Consider the following 18,911-nt stretch of genomic DNA (forward strand, 5'->3'; position numbering starts at 1 on the left):
GTGAGCTCAAGCTATCCACCCACCCCAGCCTCCCGGAGTGCTAGGATAACAGGTGTACTTTTTAAGTAGAAAATCAATAGGCTATGAAAAGTAAAACTAGAGATTTCATTTAAAAGATGTTATAATTATATAAAATATGTGAGATAGTGTGAGGATTTCAGAACAGAATTTTTAGAAAGATCCCTAAATGAAAAGTCATTTGGGAAAAAAAGGAAGAAGGAATGTAAAAGCTTATATATATTTTTACCATAATTATTTCAATTTACTTATACTTAAATATACGAACTTAATACACCCGGTTTAGTGGAAAGAACCATAGACCTTGGAGCCCTGAGACTTAACCTTTCTTGTCATTCACTAGCAGTATGACCTTAGGCGACCCCCTGCTCGGTGACTGCTTCCTCATTATAAAACACTGGAATGGTAGTTTCTAAGCATCCCCCCACAACTGTGGAAAGGGAGGTATCCATGAGATGAGGTATGTACAATATAATACAGTGCAGCAGGTAAGAGATCTGTCCAATCAAACTGCTTAGGTCCAATTCTAGCTCTTTAAGTTACTAGCTGTGACACTGCAGGCAAATTACTTCTCTATGCCTTCGTCTCCTCCTCTGTAAAACAGGGATAATAGTTACTATTTTATACGGTTTCCTGTAAGGCTCAGATGAGAAATCCAAGCAAAGTACTTAGAATAGTGCTGACACATGACAAATGATGAAAAGCATTAGCTATTATAATGGGTAGAGTGCCTGGCACATAGCTGTGTTGGAAGATGTACAGGAGCTGGCGAGGGCAGGGTAGAGACAGGAATGAGGGTGGGGGAAGAGAAGCCCTTCAGTTGGAATGAACAATAAATGACAAAACTCTTAAGGTGGGAAGGAGAAATAAAGGATATACCAGATGCAACCTAAAAAGGCAGGTAAGGATTCTTTTTTTTTTTTGAGACAGAGTCTCACTATGTCACCCTCAAGTGCCATAGCGTCGCAGCTCACAGCAACCTCAAACTCTTGGGCTTAAGCGATTCTCTTGCCTCAGCTCCCAAGTCTCTGGAACTACAGGCACCCACAACAATGCCTGGCTATTTTTTTGTTGCAATTGTCATTGTTGTTTAGCAGGCCCTGGCCAGAATCAAACCCGCCAGCAAAGGGATTCTTAAGGATTCTTAAGTCTAAGTGCAAAGGGAAATAGGAAAATGGCATGACCAGATGTATGCTTCTAAATTGTTATGTGGAAAACAGACTAGAACTACTGAAGGTAGTTTGGCCAGAAAATGAAAAAAAGAAAATGCTCACAATTAACAACTATAAGCAAATTCTTAAAAGTTACTTGCATTATTTAACTTTGCTCCCAATATTTAAAGAAGGGACTGTACTTTATTATATGGTAAAGACACACAGTATGATATATTAGAGGACAAAAATGAGAGGTCACAGTGTGAACTGTAAATACATCTTTCATGAGTTAACAGCCTTTGCTGTGTAAGTACAAATGTACGAATCTAAAGAGGGGCACAATACGTGGTTTTTTCTCTTAAAGGGAACATTATCCAGAAAACACTTAATAACATTATAACGTTACTTTTTATGTTTTATCTATCAGAATCAGAGATAAATGAGTCACTAACTCTAGAAATTTGTTTTTACTCACACCTCTTCCATTCAGAGGCTAGAGACATACCTTATGTGCCCCCAGTCTACACCTTCAAAAAAGGGGTGACCTTTTATTTCTTCTACTCCGCTATTTCCAATTCTATTTTCAGAATCAATACAAAATCTAGAAAATGGAAATAAAGACATCATCACATACAAGTTAATGTCTAAATTACTCTAATTGCATTATTTCAAAGATTTCCTTTCATTAAAGCATTATAATTTTTTCTTTTTACGGACATTAACTATGTTTATTGTGGAAATATAGAAGAAAATAATCATCTGTCTCATCACTCAGATAAGAAAGGCAAAAGGAAAAAAATCATGTGTAATCACACTATTTAGAGATAACTATTTTTATATATTTATAATTACTATAAACATTTAATGTTTATAATATTAAAAATAGTGTTGATATAGTAATTACTATATAAGAGCTACTTTTTTCACTTAATGAGAAAAACTTCTCAAAGTCATTAAATATTTTTCTATGAATTCATTTTCTAAAATATATACATGGAAATAATTATGATTATTTAGCCAGTCCACTCTTGCTGAACATTCAAATGGTTTCTAATTTTTCATTATTAAATAAGACCATGTAAACATAATTGTACCTAAATTTTTTTTTTTTTTTTTGGAGACAGGGTCTCACTCTGTCACCCTGGGTAGAGTGCAGTGGCATCACAGCTCACAGCAATCTCAAACTCTTGGGCTTGAGCAATCCTCTTGCCTCAGCCTCCCGAGTAGCTGGGACTATAGGTGCTGGCTAGTTTTTCTATTTTTAGTAGAGACAGGGTCTTGCTCTTGCTCAGTCTGGTCTCGAACTCCTGAGGTCAGGCAATTCCACCCACCTCTGCCTCCCAGATGTACCTAAATACACATCTGACTATCTGCATAAGCAAAATTCCTAGGAGAATTGCTGGGTCAAAGGTTCTATACAGTTTCAGAATTTTTTTTTTTTTTTTTTGAGACAGAGCCTCAAGCTGTTGTCCTGGGTAGAGTGTTGTGGCATCACAGCTCATAGCAACCTCCAACTCCTGGGCTCAAGCGATTCTCCTGCCTCCGCCTCCCAAGTAGCTGGGAATACAGGCTCTTGCCACAACACCTGACTGTTTTTTGGTTGCAGCCGTCATTGTTGTTTGGCGGGCCCGGGCTGGATTTGAACCTGCCAGCTCAGGTGTATGTGGCTGGTGCCTTAGCCGCTTGAGCCACAGGCGCAGAGCCCAGTTTCAGAATTTTTTATTAATAAGTTGCCATGAAGTGTTGGGGGTGGGAGGTTGATATATCTTCTGCGTATGGGACATACCCACAAGACGAACGCTATCTAACTAAATCAAATATTTTGAGCTGGTTGCTTATACCCTCACATTAACTTGAAATAAATTTATTAAAAAAAAAAAGGTTGCCACTTAGTTGTTCCCACAGGTTGTCCCAATTTGTATCCCGTCCCATCATTCACAGCAGTACCAAAACACCAATAACAGGAAGTGTTATTATAAGGAACCTTTTCCTTATAATACTTCGTATATAGATTTTCATCATAGAAATTTCTGCTGCTAACGATTTATTTATTTTTCCTTTTTGATGAGACTGGGTCATTGCATTCTAACAGAAGTGACCTCTTGATTTTATACGTATGTATCAGTAACTGAAATAATATGCAATCTCTTCCTTTTTGTAACTCCTTTGTCCTCCTGCATACTTCCTTTTAAGAGTTTACATTTTTAAAAATGCCTTTTCTTTACTGATCTCTTTGACTGTACAGATCAGTGGTACTGTCTCTCCCCCCAAAACAGTAAAATGGGTCTTTTAGGTACTTATGAAATTTTGAGACACCATGAACTCCTCTAAGAATTTAACCACTTACCTGAGAATTAAGTCCTTGGCTTTCTCAGATATAGGTACCTCTGGAGGAAACACCAAAGTCTCTTTCCAGTTCATCACTTTTCTGTATGTTTCTTGAGGTGTTTCAGAGCAGAAAGGTGGATATCCTATGTATCAAAGAAACCAGAATAGTTTTATCAGCTTTTGTTACACCTACTACTAAGTATGTGCCACAAGAAGCAAAACAACTCTGAGTGCTCTGTTAAACATTAATAGTAAAAAAATGCCATCACTCATCAATGTCTAATAAACTTATTAATAAAGCCAATGCAGTCAGGGATTTAAAACACTGCCTGTCACCTGAAAGTCATGCAGATATAATTTTGATATAGGAGTTTGGGTTAAATACCTCCCTTCATGAAATAGGATCATGAGTGTTAATCAGTATGTATTTAACTTTGGGAGGTATCACAAATAGGTTTAAAAGAGTTCAGATATTTTAGCCCATAGTATCTGCAAAATGTTCATGGCACTCAGGAAATGTATATATTGTGGACACGAATGATGAAACATACCTATTAGCATTTCGTACATAATCACTCCCAAAGACCACCAGTCACACAGTTTGTTGTAACCAGTCTGCATGAATACTTCAGGAGCGATGTAATCTGGTGTCCCAACTGTGGAATAGGCCTGCAAAGGAGCAGCCTGTCAAACCAATATTCTTAACATTAAAAAGACATAGATTTGAGTATGGCTTACTACTGGAAAAAGCACAGTATGTTATAGAATACATGATTTCTGCCTCCCAAGAAGCTCCATTTAGTTATTTATACATACAGCCCCAAGTCCATCTCAAAAAGAAATAAAAAATTAGTTAAACTCAGTAGGCCTGGCTCTCCTGCTCTCTACTAACGTGTTCTGGGGCAAGTTATCCAACCTCTCTGGGCCTCAGCTTCTGTTTCCATGAAACTGGAGTAATAATACCTGCCCTAATAGAGTTTAATATGAGGGTGGAACAGTAAAGAGAGAGGTGCTCTGTGAACTACAAACTAAGTAAAGGTGCATCAGGTATTTCCATTATGAACAATTCCTGGCACTACGTTCATCAGGAAACTATGAAGTTTTTCTTTCTTAAGTTATATAAAATCTTACAAAAGCTATTTCGTTAAGGCAATAGTTCTCAACTCGGGTAGTACTCTCAGGGCCGTTTGAAAATGTGTGACAGCAGAGTTTATCATCTCAGTGACTTGGGGGAGGACATGATTGGCATTTAGAAGGCAAGGGACCCAAGTGCTAAAGGAATTTCCTGCCCCTAAATACCAGTAGAGACCTCTTTACCTCTCTTCCAGAAAACACTGATATAAGGTATGAATATAGCAAAATATGCACATAAGTAATTACCTATAAGTATTTTGTAAATAGGAGGTACAGAATTCCCCCACCATATTTTTAAGCAGTATTCATTTCATGCCCTTTAAAAACAGGGAATATTCCAATTCTTTTCTCAATTATAAAATCTGATCTAAAAGTAACACATTTAAAAGCAGAATGGAGTTTTTCTCCTTAATGTAAAATTCAATACATTTGAACAACAGCAAAATTTTTACAACATAGGAAATTTGCAATTACTTGGGTTTTTAATGGGAGAATAAGCTCAATGACACATAGGTCATTTTATTTGCTTTTGAAGGATATCAGAGTATTATAATACTTTTCAGTCTATTTACTTTTCTGAGGGAATGCTAGATTAGTTTTCCTTTCATCAGTTGGTTGAACAGAACAAATATTTATAGAGTATCTCTATATACCAGGTATTGTGTAAGAAATTAGGAAAACAAAGTCAAAAGGCACATTCTTAAGGTTAGGAATAAAGTAAGACCTTCTTGACAGGATAAAGGGAAAGAGGAAAAAGGGGAAATAATTTTTATATTTGCTCAGTAACAGAGAAAATAGCATAGAGTGAAAATAGTATAATTCTACATTAAAGGAGTAGTTAAATGTATGTGTGATAAAGTTTGCTTTCGATTTTATCTGTTTTATTATATCATTGTTTATATCCCAAACTTCTAATTTACTTTTTCTACAAAAAACTTCTTAGAAACTTACAACCACCTTATGTGCTGACTGATAATTGTTATAGCAGGATTTATACCACAGGTATGGAAAAATGGAAAAACAAATCACAAGATAGACATTAAAATCACGCTCGAGTTTTATTTAAAAAGTGCTAATTACTAATAAGCAGATCACTTACTCATAGCTATGTTCAATAAAGTACTTTCAAGTTAAATCATAGAGTAAAAATCAACAGTTTGCTTCACTGGCAAAGAAACTTTACAGAAAAACTAGAAAAACTATAATCCCAGAAAAAGTGCTATCACTGCTATGAAGTAAACACTGTACTAGAACCTCTGTCAACTGACCTTCCAAGGTGGTCAACGTAAGGAACTAGGCCTGCTGTCCTGCTGTGTATATGACGTGCATGTCTGGGCAATAAAAATTAGGTCGACTTTAAGGAGGCTGTCAACTATGGAGGTTCTACTGTCATTGAGTAAAAACCAGAAGAGATTTTTAGGACCAGGGCCCAAAATTCTTTCTTAAAAACATGACTGACTTACCAGTTGTCTCCTGTTCTTCTTCCAAGTTTCTGCTTTCCTCTTTGAGTTCATGTTCTGAAATGCTAATTTCAACAATATGGAATTGTAATCATGAGGGAAAACTCTCACCAAAAACCAAAAACACATATACATCTAAAACACACTGGGGTTTAAGGAGTGGGGAGAGAGCAAGGGAGAAAACCTTCAGTTCTATAGTATTGAATTAAACCAGCTATAATATTTTAACTAGAAAAAAAAAAAATCCAACTTACAGAAGTCACTTGGTGGGTTGTGTGTGAGATTTCTATAGAATTCAGTCCTGTGAGCTTTCTTTAATCCCGTGCATAAACCAAAATCAGATAATTTTACATGACCCTAAAGAAAAAGTCCAGTAAAATCAGGAGATTATATTAACTTTGAAAACAAAAGGCCTTATTATAAACTCCTTTTTTAAATGCAGTTATTGTAAAAAAAAAAAAAAAAAAAAAATCTTAGCTTGGAATTTACGCAAATGAACCTGTAAAATTTTAAGTATTCAAAGATGCTTTTTCAAAGCAGAAAATGAAAGCAACAAGAAGATAGCCATGTTTCCTGAGGTTATTTCATTCCAGAGTCTTCTCTTAATGCATTATTTTATGAAATAATATAATTTAACAATAATCCCAATTGCAGTTGCCCATTTCCGATCACAAAATCAGCTCTATTAAGCTATAAAATAATCAGCAACGTAGTAATTCACCAGTTTGTTCACATGCCTTGGCATCCAATAAAAGGTTGTCTGGTTTAATATCCCGATGGATAAAACCCAACTGGTGGATTGCATCTATTGCCAGAACAGTCTCTGAAATGTAGAACTGTGTTTCCTCTTCTGTCAAGGTGTCTTTCTTCATTAGTAATGTCATCATGTCACCTAAATTTAAAAAAGTAAGTATCATGTTATTGAAAATGTCGTAAAGGGGGAGCAGCTTCTAAGAGCTCTCTTTGTGTCTATACTATGCATGCCTGACTTGGCATCACCCAATTAGCTGGGGACACTAACCATCACTGGGGCCAAATAAAAGTGTCATCGCATGAGCAAACCGTCTATGACATTTGAAGGTTTTAAGATAAGTGAGTGCGTGTGAAGTCAAATTAAGAATAGAGCTGGCGATTAAAATAATAATAATAATAAAGCTGATAATGAACATCCAGAATAAGTTGCTGGGAAAATATGCCAAACAAGAGTAAGCGTGCCTGGAAACCAGATACATTCTCTTAAAGTTTCAAAAACATCCTAAGCTCTTTGGTCCAACAAAAACAGGACCTCATCCCACTAAAAGAGATAACCTCTAGACCTCCTTTTGTTTACAAAGAGTTTTTTTCTTTAAAAGAGGACAAATAACAAGTAGTTTTTTTTTTTTTTTTTTTTTTTTTTTTGGTAGAGACAGAGTCTCACTGTACCGCCCTCGGGTAGAGTGCCGTGGCCTCACACAGCTCACAGCAACCTCCAACTCCTGGGCTGAAGCGATTCTCCTGCCTCAGCCTCCCGAGCAGCTGGGACTACAGGCGCCCGCCGCAATGCCCGGCTATTTTTTTGTTGCAGTTTGGCCGGGGCCGGGTTTGAACCCGCCACCCTCGGTATATGGGGCCGGCGCCTTACCGACTGAGCCACAGGCACCGCCCCCAACAAGTAGTTTTAACTACTGTAAATACTGGCATGCTTAAAAAACAGAACTGACAACTGATAACATTTTTTTCACACATGGTTTGAGTCTTTTAAGAAAAAAATGCAAAAATATTCTGTCTTCTATTCTTATTCTATTCCTGAACAACAATAAACGTGGATTTGTTTTGGTTGATATCTGTCAACTTAGTTTTTAAATATGTTTTCATATACACATGTATATATATTTACAGTCTTTTATGTTTTTGAAAAATTACATAGTATCAAATTGTAGGTATAACACCACAGCTTGCTTTACTCACGCTACTGTTTCTAAGATCTTACTGTTGTAACTACAATAAAATATTTCATCATATAATTATGCCGATATTATCACTTTCTCTGCTGATGGGCATTTACCTTGCATCTGATTTTTCACTATTGTGACAAGAAGCAATAAATATCCTTTTATAGTCTCTATGCACACGTGGGGTAGAATCTCTAGGGGATGCAGCTGGTTGTGGAAGTGCTGGATCATAGCACACATCCATTTTCAGCCTTAGTGGGTATCTCTGAATTGCTCTCCATAAAAGTCAGAGATCAATTTACAAGAGGCCAGTTCCCTCCCCTGCTTCACCAATACTCAATGTCATCAAAGTTTTAATGATTTTGCTAATCCGATGAGTGTGAAGTGGTATCTCATTCTTGTTTTAATTTGCATTTCCCTAAATATAATGAAATTGAATATTTTCCTGTATTATTTATAAACTAGCCAGAGTTTCTCTTCTATACATTTCTATAATTTGCCCATTGGATTATCTTTTTTTTAATTGACTTATTTCCTTAATTGTGGACCTGTAACAATCTAATTATATACAGTGAACCCAGAATGGTAGTATTTAAAATGTGCCAACTTTATCATTCAGTTCAAAATTAGCATTACTATGAAAGTAAATATTGAAAAACTGTGACATGTAAACCTAATCAATAAAATTATCATTATATGAGGGGATGTGCTTGTATTAGTCTGTCACTGCTATAATATTTGCTTTTACCTCCAGGGAGAAATTCCATGATTAGATAAAGGTTCCTCTTATCTTGAAAACTGTAAAACATCTTCACTACCCAGGCACCATCTGCTTCTACCAAAATATCTCTTTCTGCTCGGATATGGGCCACCTAGATGAATATATTTTGAAAGATAATTGTAACACATTACTCATTTATCAAACTTATATCTTACACGTATCCATCCTTAACAGCAGGGGTCCTCAAACTATGGCCCGCAGGCCACATGAGGCAGTGTGATTGTATTTGTTCCCATTTTGTTTTTTTACTTTATTTTTATTTATTTATTTTTTTTTGTAGAGACAGAGTCTCACTTTATGGCCCTCGGTAGAGTGCCGTGACGTCACACGGCTCACAGCAACCTCCAACTCCTGGGCTTAAGGCGATTCTCCTGCCTCAGCCTCCCGAGTAGCTGGGACTACAGGCGCCCGCCACAACACCCGGCTATTTTTTTGTTGCAGTTTGGCCGGGGCCGGGTTTGAACTCGCCACCCTCGGTATATGGGGCCGGCGCCCTACTGACTGAGCCACAGGTGCCGCCCTGTTTTTTTACTTTAAAATAAGATATGTGCAGTGTGCATAGGAATTTGTTCATATTTTCTTTAAACTATAGTCCGGCCCTCCAACAGTCTGAGGGACAGTGAACTGGCCCCCTGTTTAAAAAGTTTGAGGACCCCTGCTAACAGTAACGAAGGAAAGCTGGTGCTTTCTCAAACCCATGCATGTTTATATTCTCGTTAAATATGGAGAACTTCAGGAAATAGTTTCTTTTAGCTTATGTTTTTAGGCCTGAAAATGTGAGATCAATGGGTATATTACCAGAAGGCAAGGCCTTTGGAGTAGAGCAATAATTAGTCTAAAAATTTTCTTTTTTTGAGACAGAATTTCACTATGTCACCATTGGTAGAGTGCCGTGGCGTCACGGTTCACAGCAACTTCCAACTCTTGGGCTTAAAGCGATTCTCTTGCCTCAGCCTCCCAAGTAGCTGGGACTACAGGGGCCCGCCACAATGCCCAGCTATTTTTTGGTTGTAGTTGTCATTGTTGTCTGGCAGGCCCGGGCTGGATTCCAACCCGCAAGCTCTGGCGTATACGGCTGGCACCCTAGCTGCTGAGCTACAGGTGTCGAGCCCTAAAAATTTTCTAACCAGAATCTCTACACAGCCAAGGATCATATAAATTTGTCATATAAATTTAAGGCACTACTCTGACTTTAAAGTTAAAAGCAGTAAACAATGCCCTGTAGATTGGTTTGGCAAAGACAAGTTTTGCTAAAAATAGGAAACTTTTTTTAACTGTTAAAGCAATGGGCCCAGATTAATCTTTATTTGTTTTTTTTTTTAAGAAGTAGGAATAATTATAATAACTGTGTTATGTTAAGTTATTGTTATAATATAAAACCTCTATAATATCCATAAAATTAGCTACAGCAAATTTGTGTAACTTTGGGGGTTTTTGCTATTGATATGTCAGAAACATAATTACTAGGGATACTATTCAGAATTATTATTTATACATTTTTTTCTTCAAAGTTTCACAATAAGATTTGATTTCTATGCTTTTGCTATTTTCAGTGTGCATCATTATGGACTCTAGCCCAAAGCACATTAGAACACATAATTATAAACCTTTTCATAATAATAGGACTTGCTTATAATATCATATTTAGAATTACTATGTATATACATTATTTGCCTGATATGGTAAGTATTCTAAGGTCAAAGCACAAAAGTCGGTAAGAATTTATTTTGTGGCATCAAAATATTTTATAATCTCTCTGGATCTGTTTCATTAAGTGAAAATTGGGCAGTACTCATAGCTCAGTGGGTAGGGCGCCAGCCACGTACACCAGGGATGATGGGTTTGAACCTGGTCCGGAACAGCTAAAACAACAATGACAATAACAACAATAACAACAACAATAATAAAAAGCCGGGCATTGTGATGGGCGCCTGTAGTCCCAGCTACTTGGGAAGGTGAGGCAAGAGAACTGCTTGACCCAAGAGTTTGAGGTTGCTGTGAGCTGGGACAACATGGTTCTCTACCAAGGGCAACACAGCAAGACTCTGTCTCAAAAAAAAATTTTTTTTTATGAACAGGTAAAATTTTAATAATATAATTTATGTACCCCAATATATCCAAATATTACTTCTATATATAAAATCAATATAAAAATTATTGAAATATTTTATACCTTTTCTTTTTGAGACAGAGTCTTACTTTGGCACCCTTGGTAGAGTGCTGTCGTGTCATAGCTCACAGCAACCTCTAACTCTTGGGCTTAAGCGAGTCTCTTGCCTCAGCCTCCTGAGTAGCTAGCTGGGACTACAGGAAGCACCCACCACAATGCCTGGCTATTTTTAGAGATGGGGTTTGGCTCTGGCTCAGGCTGATCTCAAATCTGTGAGCTCAGGCAATCTACCCGCCTCAGCCTTCCAGAGTGCTAGGATACAGGTATGAGCCACCACACCCAGCAGAAATACTTTATACTTTTGAGGGGGCACCAACTCTTCATTTGGTGGATATTTGACATTTATACCATATCTCAATTCAGACAGGCTACATTTCAACTGTCCAGTAGACAGCCACGAGGACTAGTGGCTAGACTATGTACAACTTGAACTAACTGCTGACTGTGGTCCTTCCTCTAAAACCCTATGTAGGACTAATTCCGTTATGGCTAAGTTAGATCCCTATTTCCCTCCTTGTCTCTAAGACCATACAGGTTTACCTTTATTTATTTTTAAATTTATTTACCCTCATTTATTTATCCTTATTCCCGTCATTTTCTATGATTCACTAATCCAACTCAGCATCTCAACCTTCCTGGCCTGAATTTCAACCTCTTCCCTCTGGAGAATCATAGCCTGTTACCAACAAAGTCCCCTATAACCTCACCTCTAGCTGAAACCAGGATGAAGATCACACAACTATACCAACTGGTTTCAATTCATGATTGCAAATCTCAAGGAGGAAGCATTCACTGCATTTCCCTAGATCTGCTTTCCCACACTTCAGGAGGATCTTTCACAACTTCTCTCTCCTTAAACGAGCCATCCCTCCTCTTACGCCTTCCTGCAGCCTTCTCAAGGAAGGCCTGCTTTTCTCTCTCATGTTGCCCAGTGCAGAGGAGGTTTTCTTTTCATTCTCTTGGCTGATCCTGAACCACTGTGCCACCTTCCTTCTCTCTAGCTCCTTTGAAGCACATGCTGTGAGACCACACTACCCCTCCTTATAGCTATCATCGGCAGAACTCCTCCTGACCAATTCATGACTTTAACTCATGACTCAGCATGTTCCTCTCCACCCTTTCAACCCAAGGATGGATTTCAGCAGCCATAGGATAAACCATCAAATACTCTCACTACACAATTCCTTAACCATTTCCTCCTCTTCAGTGATCCTCCCTCCAGCAAACTCAGCCACCCAGGGTAATAGTCTTGTCCTTCTCATCAGCAGTAGTCACACTCCCTTCTGAAATCTCACCTTTAAGGAACCCTGGTGCTGATCTCCCCTGCTCCATCCTTCCAGGTACTTCACTCTCCATGCCATGGGCCCCATCACTTGTTCTCTCCTCATAACCTCAATTATGTCTCTACCCATCTACATCATTGTGACCACTCTTGCAAATGACATGAACTCCTTTGTCCTTCTCTCCCTCCATTGTATTTGCCTAGAAAACCACCAATCATGGGTTAAACCCAAATTTCTGTCTATTCTGCACCTGCCCCTAGCAACTAAATGTCACTGAAGAAAAATCACCCCACTATACCAACTGGTTTCCCTTTAAATTCATGACTGTAAAATCTCAACAGGCCTTTGCTTGTATTTCCTAGTAAGTCTGCTTTTCCACACCCAGGATGACCATTTCACAACTTCTCTCCCCTTAAACCACCAACAAGCCACCCTTCCTTTCCTCTGAGCAGATGACCGCATGAATTTGCACTCAATGAGGAAGCTGAGACTTTCCAATGTAAAGATCAACCACCCTAGATTTGTTCCCATTTTCTCCGCTTTTCCTTCCTGTTTTAATAGGTCCCTGTTCCTTTGCCTTCCAGCAGAGTCCTGTAATTATCTCCCCTTTCTCCTGCATCTTTAATTTTTCCCTTTCTAATGGATTCTTCTCTTCAGTATTCAAACATTTCCTGCATTTATAAAAACCGCCTTTAGCTTCTACTCTCATTTTGCCAATGCATCTATGTTCCGCGTCGCAGGAAGATCCATCTACACTTCTTTCCACTTCTTGCTTCCCAGTCTCCTTTCCACCATGTCAGGCAGACTTCTCCCTTCCAGTCCAAATGTCTTCGCCATGTTACTCATGATCTAACCTCCGCACTGTGAAATCCAGTGGCCTGTCCTCTTGCTCTCTATCTTAGCAACCTTCAACACAGGTGACCTCCTCGCTTCCAGGACACCGTGTTCTGGTTTTCCCCTGCCTCCTACAAGGTTCTTCCTTGGTCCTTTGCAGGGCCCCTCTGCCAGCTGATCCTGAGGGCTTAGACCCAGGAGCTCCACCTTATACTTGGACCCCAGGCCATTTCACCTTGTCTTTCCCTCCCCACTCTTGTCCACCCTCCCACCCCCAAACAGTCCATCAGAACAAATCCTGATAGTGCTTCCTTCACAACATATAACCTATTTACCCTTTTTAGAACTTCACTGTTGTAACCAAAGTATAAGTCACATAAAACATAAATCAGACATGCTACTTCCCTGTTTAAACAAACAAAAATTCCTCCAACGTCTTCCCATTGCACTCAACAATGTAACCTAAAAATTTGTACCCTCATATTAATTTGAAATTTAAAAATATCCAATTTCTAGATCACAGCCTCAAAAGCCCTACTTATCTTCCTCCCTTCATCTCTAATCGCTTTTCCTGTCACTTCTTTCTAGCCATAATGGTTTCTTTCTCTTCTTTAAGCAGACCAACATAATTCTTACCTCAGTCCTCTCTGCATTTGTCACCCAGACCATCAGACCATTATTCTACCAGATCTTTTTCTTCTTTTTATTAGAGGTGGGGTCTTGCTCTGTTGCTTGGATTAGAGTTTAACATAATCAGAGATTGCTGCAGCCTCCAACTCTTGGACTGAAGTGATCCTCCTGCCTTAGCCTCCCAATTAACTAGGACTACAGATGTGTGCTACCATACCTGGCTAACTTTTAAATGATTTTTTAGTGACAGGGTCTTACTAGTTGTCCACGCTGGTCTTGAACTCCTGGCCTCAAGGGATCCTTCTGTCGTGGCCTCCCATAGTGGTAGGATTACAGGTGTGAGCCACGTGCCCGGCCTGCTCTGCTAGATCTTTACATGTCATTGTTTCCCATCATTCAATCTCTCGTCAAATATTTTCTCTTCAGAGAAACTTTCCCTGATCTAATTCTTCCTCCTAAACCCAGATCATATGTCATTTAAAAAAATTTTTAAAAATTTTCTTCATAGTGCCTACCAATCATGACAATTTGAAATAGCTGTCTTGTCTCCACTACTACAAAAGAACGAAGATCAGGTTTGCCTTGTTAATAACTGTATTCCCAAAACATACACGTAGGCACCTGATAAATACTTGGTAAATGAATGAAATAACAAAATAATTCAGGGGAAAACTAACTGGGTCATAGTTAAATGGAAATCAACTATTCATGGTTATTAATTAATGCATTACATACATTATGATTATTAACATATTATATTGTTGCTTTAAGAATAAAGGAAACTCATGATCTATGTGTATATGACTTAATAAAAAAAAAAGAATAAGAATAAAGGAAACTTCAGGTGGGGACTCAAAGACAAAGCATAAAGAGCGGAGAAGTGCTGTGTCCTGTGCAGCCCCCCTGTTGAGTCACTAGAATAGGTATTAAATTTAGGGTTCTAGAGGGCTCACCCAGACTGGTAACACAAGTGAACACATAAAAGAATCCTACAGAATTATGGTCACCCCATGGAACTGCATTAATTAACAGGAAACCTGAAGAGAGCCCAAGAGATTTTGGAAATATAAAAATCAGCGAATTCTCAAGGGAGAATTATTTCCTATGTGACAGGGATGGAGGGTGCTAAGAACTATCTTTATTTTCATTGAAGTCAGAAAGGAAGTATTTCAGAAGGTATTTTGTTACGGACTGAATGGGAATCCCTAATCCCCAATGTGGCTATGTGTGGAGAGGGTGCCTCCAAGGAAGCAGTTAAGGTTAAATGAGTTTATAAAGGTGAAACCTTATAAGAGACACCAGAGAGTTCTCAGACAGACGTGCACGCCTTTCCTTTTCTCTCCTCCCACAAGCACCAAAGGAAGGCCATATGAGGACTTAGTGACTAGGCGGCTGTCTGCAAGCCAGGAAGAGAGGCCGCACCAAAACTACAACCTGCCACAACCTTCTTCATGAACTTCTACTCTCCAGAACTGTGAGAAAATAAATATCTGATGTTTAAGCTACCTAATCTGTATTATTTTGTTTTGGTGGTTTATGCAAACTAACATATAGATTCCAAATTTGGAAGAAATTTTAAATATAAAATTGAGAAACCATAAAACAGGCTATCAAAAAATTAACAGAATATACAGTAAGATGTGTAAACATCTTTTAAAAACTCCAATACAAACACTATAACACTCAGCCAGCGGATATTCTTGCATGTTACAGGTGTTAGAGAACCCTTACCTGCTCCTTTTCAAGCATATCAGCCTTTCTCAATATTTTCATTGCATAGATATGGCCTGTATCTTTCTTTTGGACCAGCCGCACCTAGCATATAGAAATAAATATTATACTACACTTCATCTTAGCTAAAAGGCCAAGGCAATTAAAAAAGTAAATATTATAAATGTTAAACAGTCACCACTACTTATTCATGAATGAAAAGCATTTTCCCGTAAAGAAAGCAGGTGTTTGCCATTGTTGTTATTTTAGGAATTACATGTTACATTTTAAACTATTGTAAAATACATATTTCCAGCAGCAGTGACTTTACAAAAGAAGCATACCTCTCCAAATGCTCCTCTTCCTATAACTTTCAAAGACTCAAAGTCATCCAACCCAAGTCTGGTCCTCTTGAGCCGTAGGAATTCTGTTTCTTTGCGAGCATGTTGTGATCGGCGTAACTTTTTCTATTAAAAAAGACAATTTAGAAGCACGATTTTACAATCAGGTTGTTTGAAAGGAGCTTATATATTAAAAGAGGATTCACATTATAAAAATAAAAGTAAGGTATCTAATGCTCTAACTTATTTACCAAAGCTAAGTATTAAGCATGGAAAGAATAAAGCAATTTTTAAAAAATATTTTATTTTTACTAAGTATTAAATCTTTACTCTTTAGGTGGGCCCTATTAAATATTTCATTTCAACTAGTCCATCATATTTACATATACAAAATTGATTCTCTCATATTTATGCTAACTTAGTTCTACAAATAAAAATTAAACTTTAGGAAATGCTAACACTATGTATATTCTGATATTGATTTTTACTTTCTCAGGAAATCTACTTTATTTCAATTCTCTAGCTTCCAAAGTTGCTATATCACAACCACTGAGAGTGGTGACAACAAAATAACACTGTGATAGTGCATCCAACAGAGCTTTACTTATAGAACTTATTCTTAACAAATTTTGATAAAGGGCTTGAGACTTGACACACAACTTACTGAAAATATGAACTTGTAAAAAAGATTACAAGAAACCAGAAACAAGGTGGTGCCTGTGGCTCAACGGAGTAGGGCGCTGGCCCCATATGCCGGAGGTGGCGGGTTCAAACCTTAGCCCCGGCCAAAAACCACAAAAAAAAAAAAAAAAAAGAAAGAAAAAGATTACAAGAAATCATTAACATATCCAAATCAGTAATTCATAATTGATTCTATAAAGATCACACAAAATAACTAATAAACAACATAGGAAATGCCCAAAGGTTACATTTGGAATAGGTATTTATTTCATTGTTCTAAATCTCATTTTCCCCCCCTTACTAAATGAATTTTTTTTTTTTTTAACAGACAGAATCTCACTTTGTCACCCTCTGTAGAGTGCTGTGCTTTGGGCTCCCAAGTAGCTGGGATTACAGGCACCTGCCACAACGCTCAGCTATTTTTTGTTGTTGTTGCTGATTGTTTGTTTAGCAGGCCCCAGGCTGGGTTTGAACCCACCAGCCCTGGTGTATGTGGCCAGTGCCCTGACCACTGAGCATGGACACCGAGCCTGAAATTGTTTTTTGACATAGTTAGTGCCTAGAAGAAGTAAAACAGAGTGGGAAATAAACAAAAATCTGTGAAAAAATTATCTCTTCATCTTCAACTAAATCCTATTACGCTTTCAGCTATTCAATTCGGAGGAAGAGACAAGTCAAAATGATGGTAGCAGCTCAGAAGCCCTGCTTCTAAACTGGGCTCAGGAGACCACCATTGAAAAGTCCCTCCCTACTCCTGTGTATACCTATGTTAGAATCAATTAGGTGAACTATTAATGATGTGAGTATGTAATTATGTAAATATGTACAGTCAAGGCAAGGAAATTCTGATACTTCTAACAAAATTAATCTGAAAGGATGAAACCAAGAAATTATGCCTTCGACTCAAACAGCTTAACACACTCAGGTACATCAATTGTGGATATCGGGGCAGGATGAAGAGAAAAGTCAAGTATACAAATTTCAAAGCTTTGCCTATTGTCTTTGTGTTATAAAATAACAGTACTATGGAAAGAAGAAGCAAGGCAACAATGGTAAGACATTAGGCAATAAAGGAATTTAAGTTAACTATAATAAGGATCTAATAATCACTACTTACCTAAAAGCTATCCAGAACTAGTGGCTATGTATTAATTTAAAAAACAGATTTCCCTAATCATGGCATTAGGGTGACTTTTACCTTTTAAAAAAGCTAAAATTGTATAATTATAAAAACAAAGTTGGATTCTAAAGCAATACTGAAGACTATTTTTCTGCTTCTTTCTCCATAAAGACAATAACAAATACCCTTTTTTATATGTAGTAGGCATTGAAAAATACCTTTTGAATAATTGAAAGGTATAACAAGAAAACCCCAAGTTACTAACTAGTAAAAGAAGAGCCCCAAAGTAGCTTATTTTACATGTTAAGAGCAAAATTTTTTAAAGGCCACTTGGTGGCACTATAGTATCATGTCCTTCAAAGTAGAAAAGTTTTTATATATTTTTTAATTACGTAAATAAACACATATACATATGTATTTACATATAAATATAATTTATATAATATAAATATTATATATAAATATTAAATATATGTGTGTGTATATATATATATAAGGATTTGAAAGCTATTTTGAATCTTTTCCTTCATGGATTATAAAACAGAGGACAGTTGCAGAAACCTCTTTAGAATGGAAAAGATGACCTCACTACAGTTTTATTAATTGTCTGACAGGTTGTACACTGCAGCAAGTAAACAATGTTTATGTAGCTTTGGGCATAGCCATTCCATCAAACAGGGAGAATCACAAGCATATGGAACACACAATCTACAAAAATGAGAAATCACCTATACCAGTGTTACATTACTTTTAAAAAAAATCTATTCCATGATTTTAGTCATCATTGTTGTACTCGAGGTAGCTGAAGCAAATTCATATTAAAAAAAATTAATGAAAAATCATGTTGATGTGGCTGCTCACAACTTGGATAGATTATGTAGCACTGAAAGACAAACAACATATTTTTTTGGAGACAGTCTCACCTTGTTGCCCTCAGTAGAGTGCTATGCCGTCACAGCTCACAGCAACTTCAAACTCCTGGGCTCAAGTGATTCTCTTGCCTGAGCCTCTGGAGTTGTTGGGAATACAGGTGCCCACAACACCCGCTATTTTTAGAGACAGGGTCTCACTCTGGCTCAGGCTGGTCTTGAACCCGGGAGCTCAGGCAATCCACCCGCCTCAGCCTCCCAGCGTGCTGGGATGACAGGCGTGAGCCACTGCACCTGGTCGACAAACACCATCTTTGTGGTAATCATGTCTTTCCTTCTCCAAAGACAGTGAAAATCCGTGGAAAGGCTTCTTTTGCAGCCTGAACTTGCCTATTTTGGTTTTTCATTAGAACAAATAATATTCCATGCTTGATGGAAAGCGAAACAAATTAGAAATTGTGTTTTTC

General features: G+C 37.7%; 1 protein-coding gene across 6 annotated transcripts in view; it reads right to left on the minus strand.

The window, feature by feature from the left end:
- Positions 1–18,911, minus strand: part of STK38L (serine/threonine kinase 38 like) — an 86,124-nt gene that overhangs the window by 4,257 nt on the left and 62,956 nt on the right. For all 6 annotated transcript variants that reach the window (XM_053554076.1, XM_053554078.1, XM_053554075.1 and 3 more), the window contains 9 exons: positions 15,778–15,900; positions 15,455–15,538; positions 8,774–8,897; positions 6,832–6,986; positions 6,349–6,451; positions 6,098–6,159; positions 4,052–4,169; positions 3,520–3,643; positions 1,678–1,773 (listed from right to left, as the gene is read on the minus strand). In XM_053554076.1, the coding sequence (XP_053410051.1) occupies positions 1,678–1,773; positions 3,520–3,643; positions 4,052–4,169; positions 6,098–6,159; positions 6,349–6,451; positions 6,832–6,986; positions 8,774–8,897; positions 15,455–15,538; positions 15,778–15,900 (989 nt within the window). The remainder of the gene's footprint in view (positions 1–1,677; positions 1,774–3,519; positions 3,644–4,051; positions 4,170–6,097; positions 6,160–6,348; positions 6,452–6,831; positions 6,987–8,773; positions 8,898–15,454; positions 15,539–15,777; positions 15,901–18,911) is intronic.

This window comes from Nycticebus coucang, chromosome 12 (genome assembly GCF_027406575.1).
Source record: "Nycticebus coucang isolate mNycCou1 chromosome 12, mNycCou1.pri, whole genome shotgun sequence".
NCBI classification, from domain to species: Eukaryota; Metazoa; Chordata; class Mammalia; order Primates; family Lorisidae; genus Nycticebus; species Nycticebus coucang.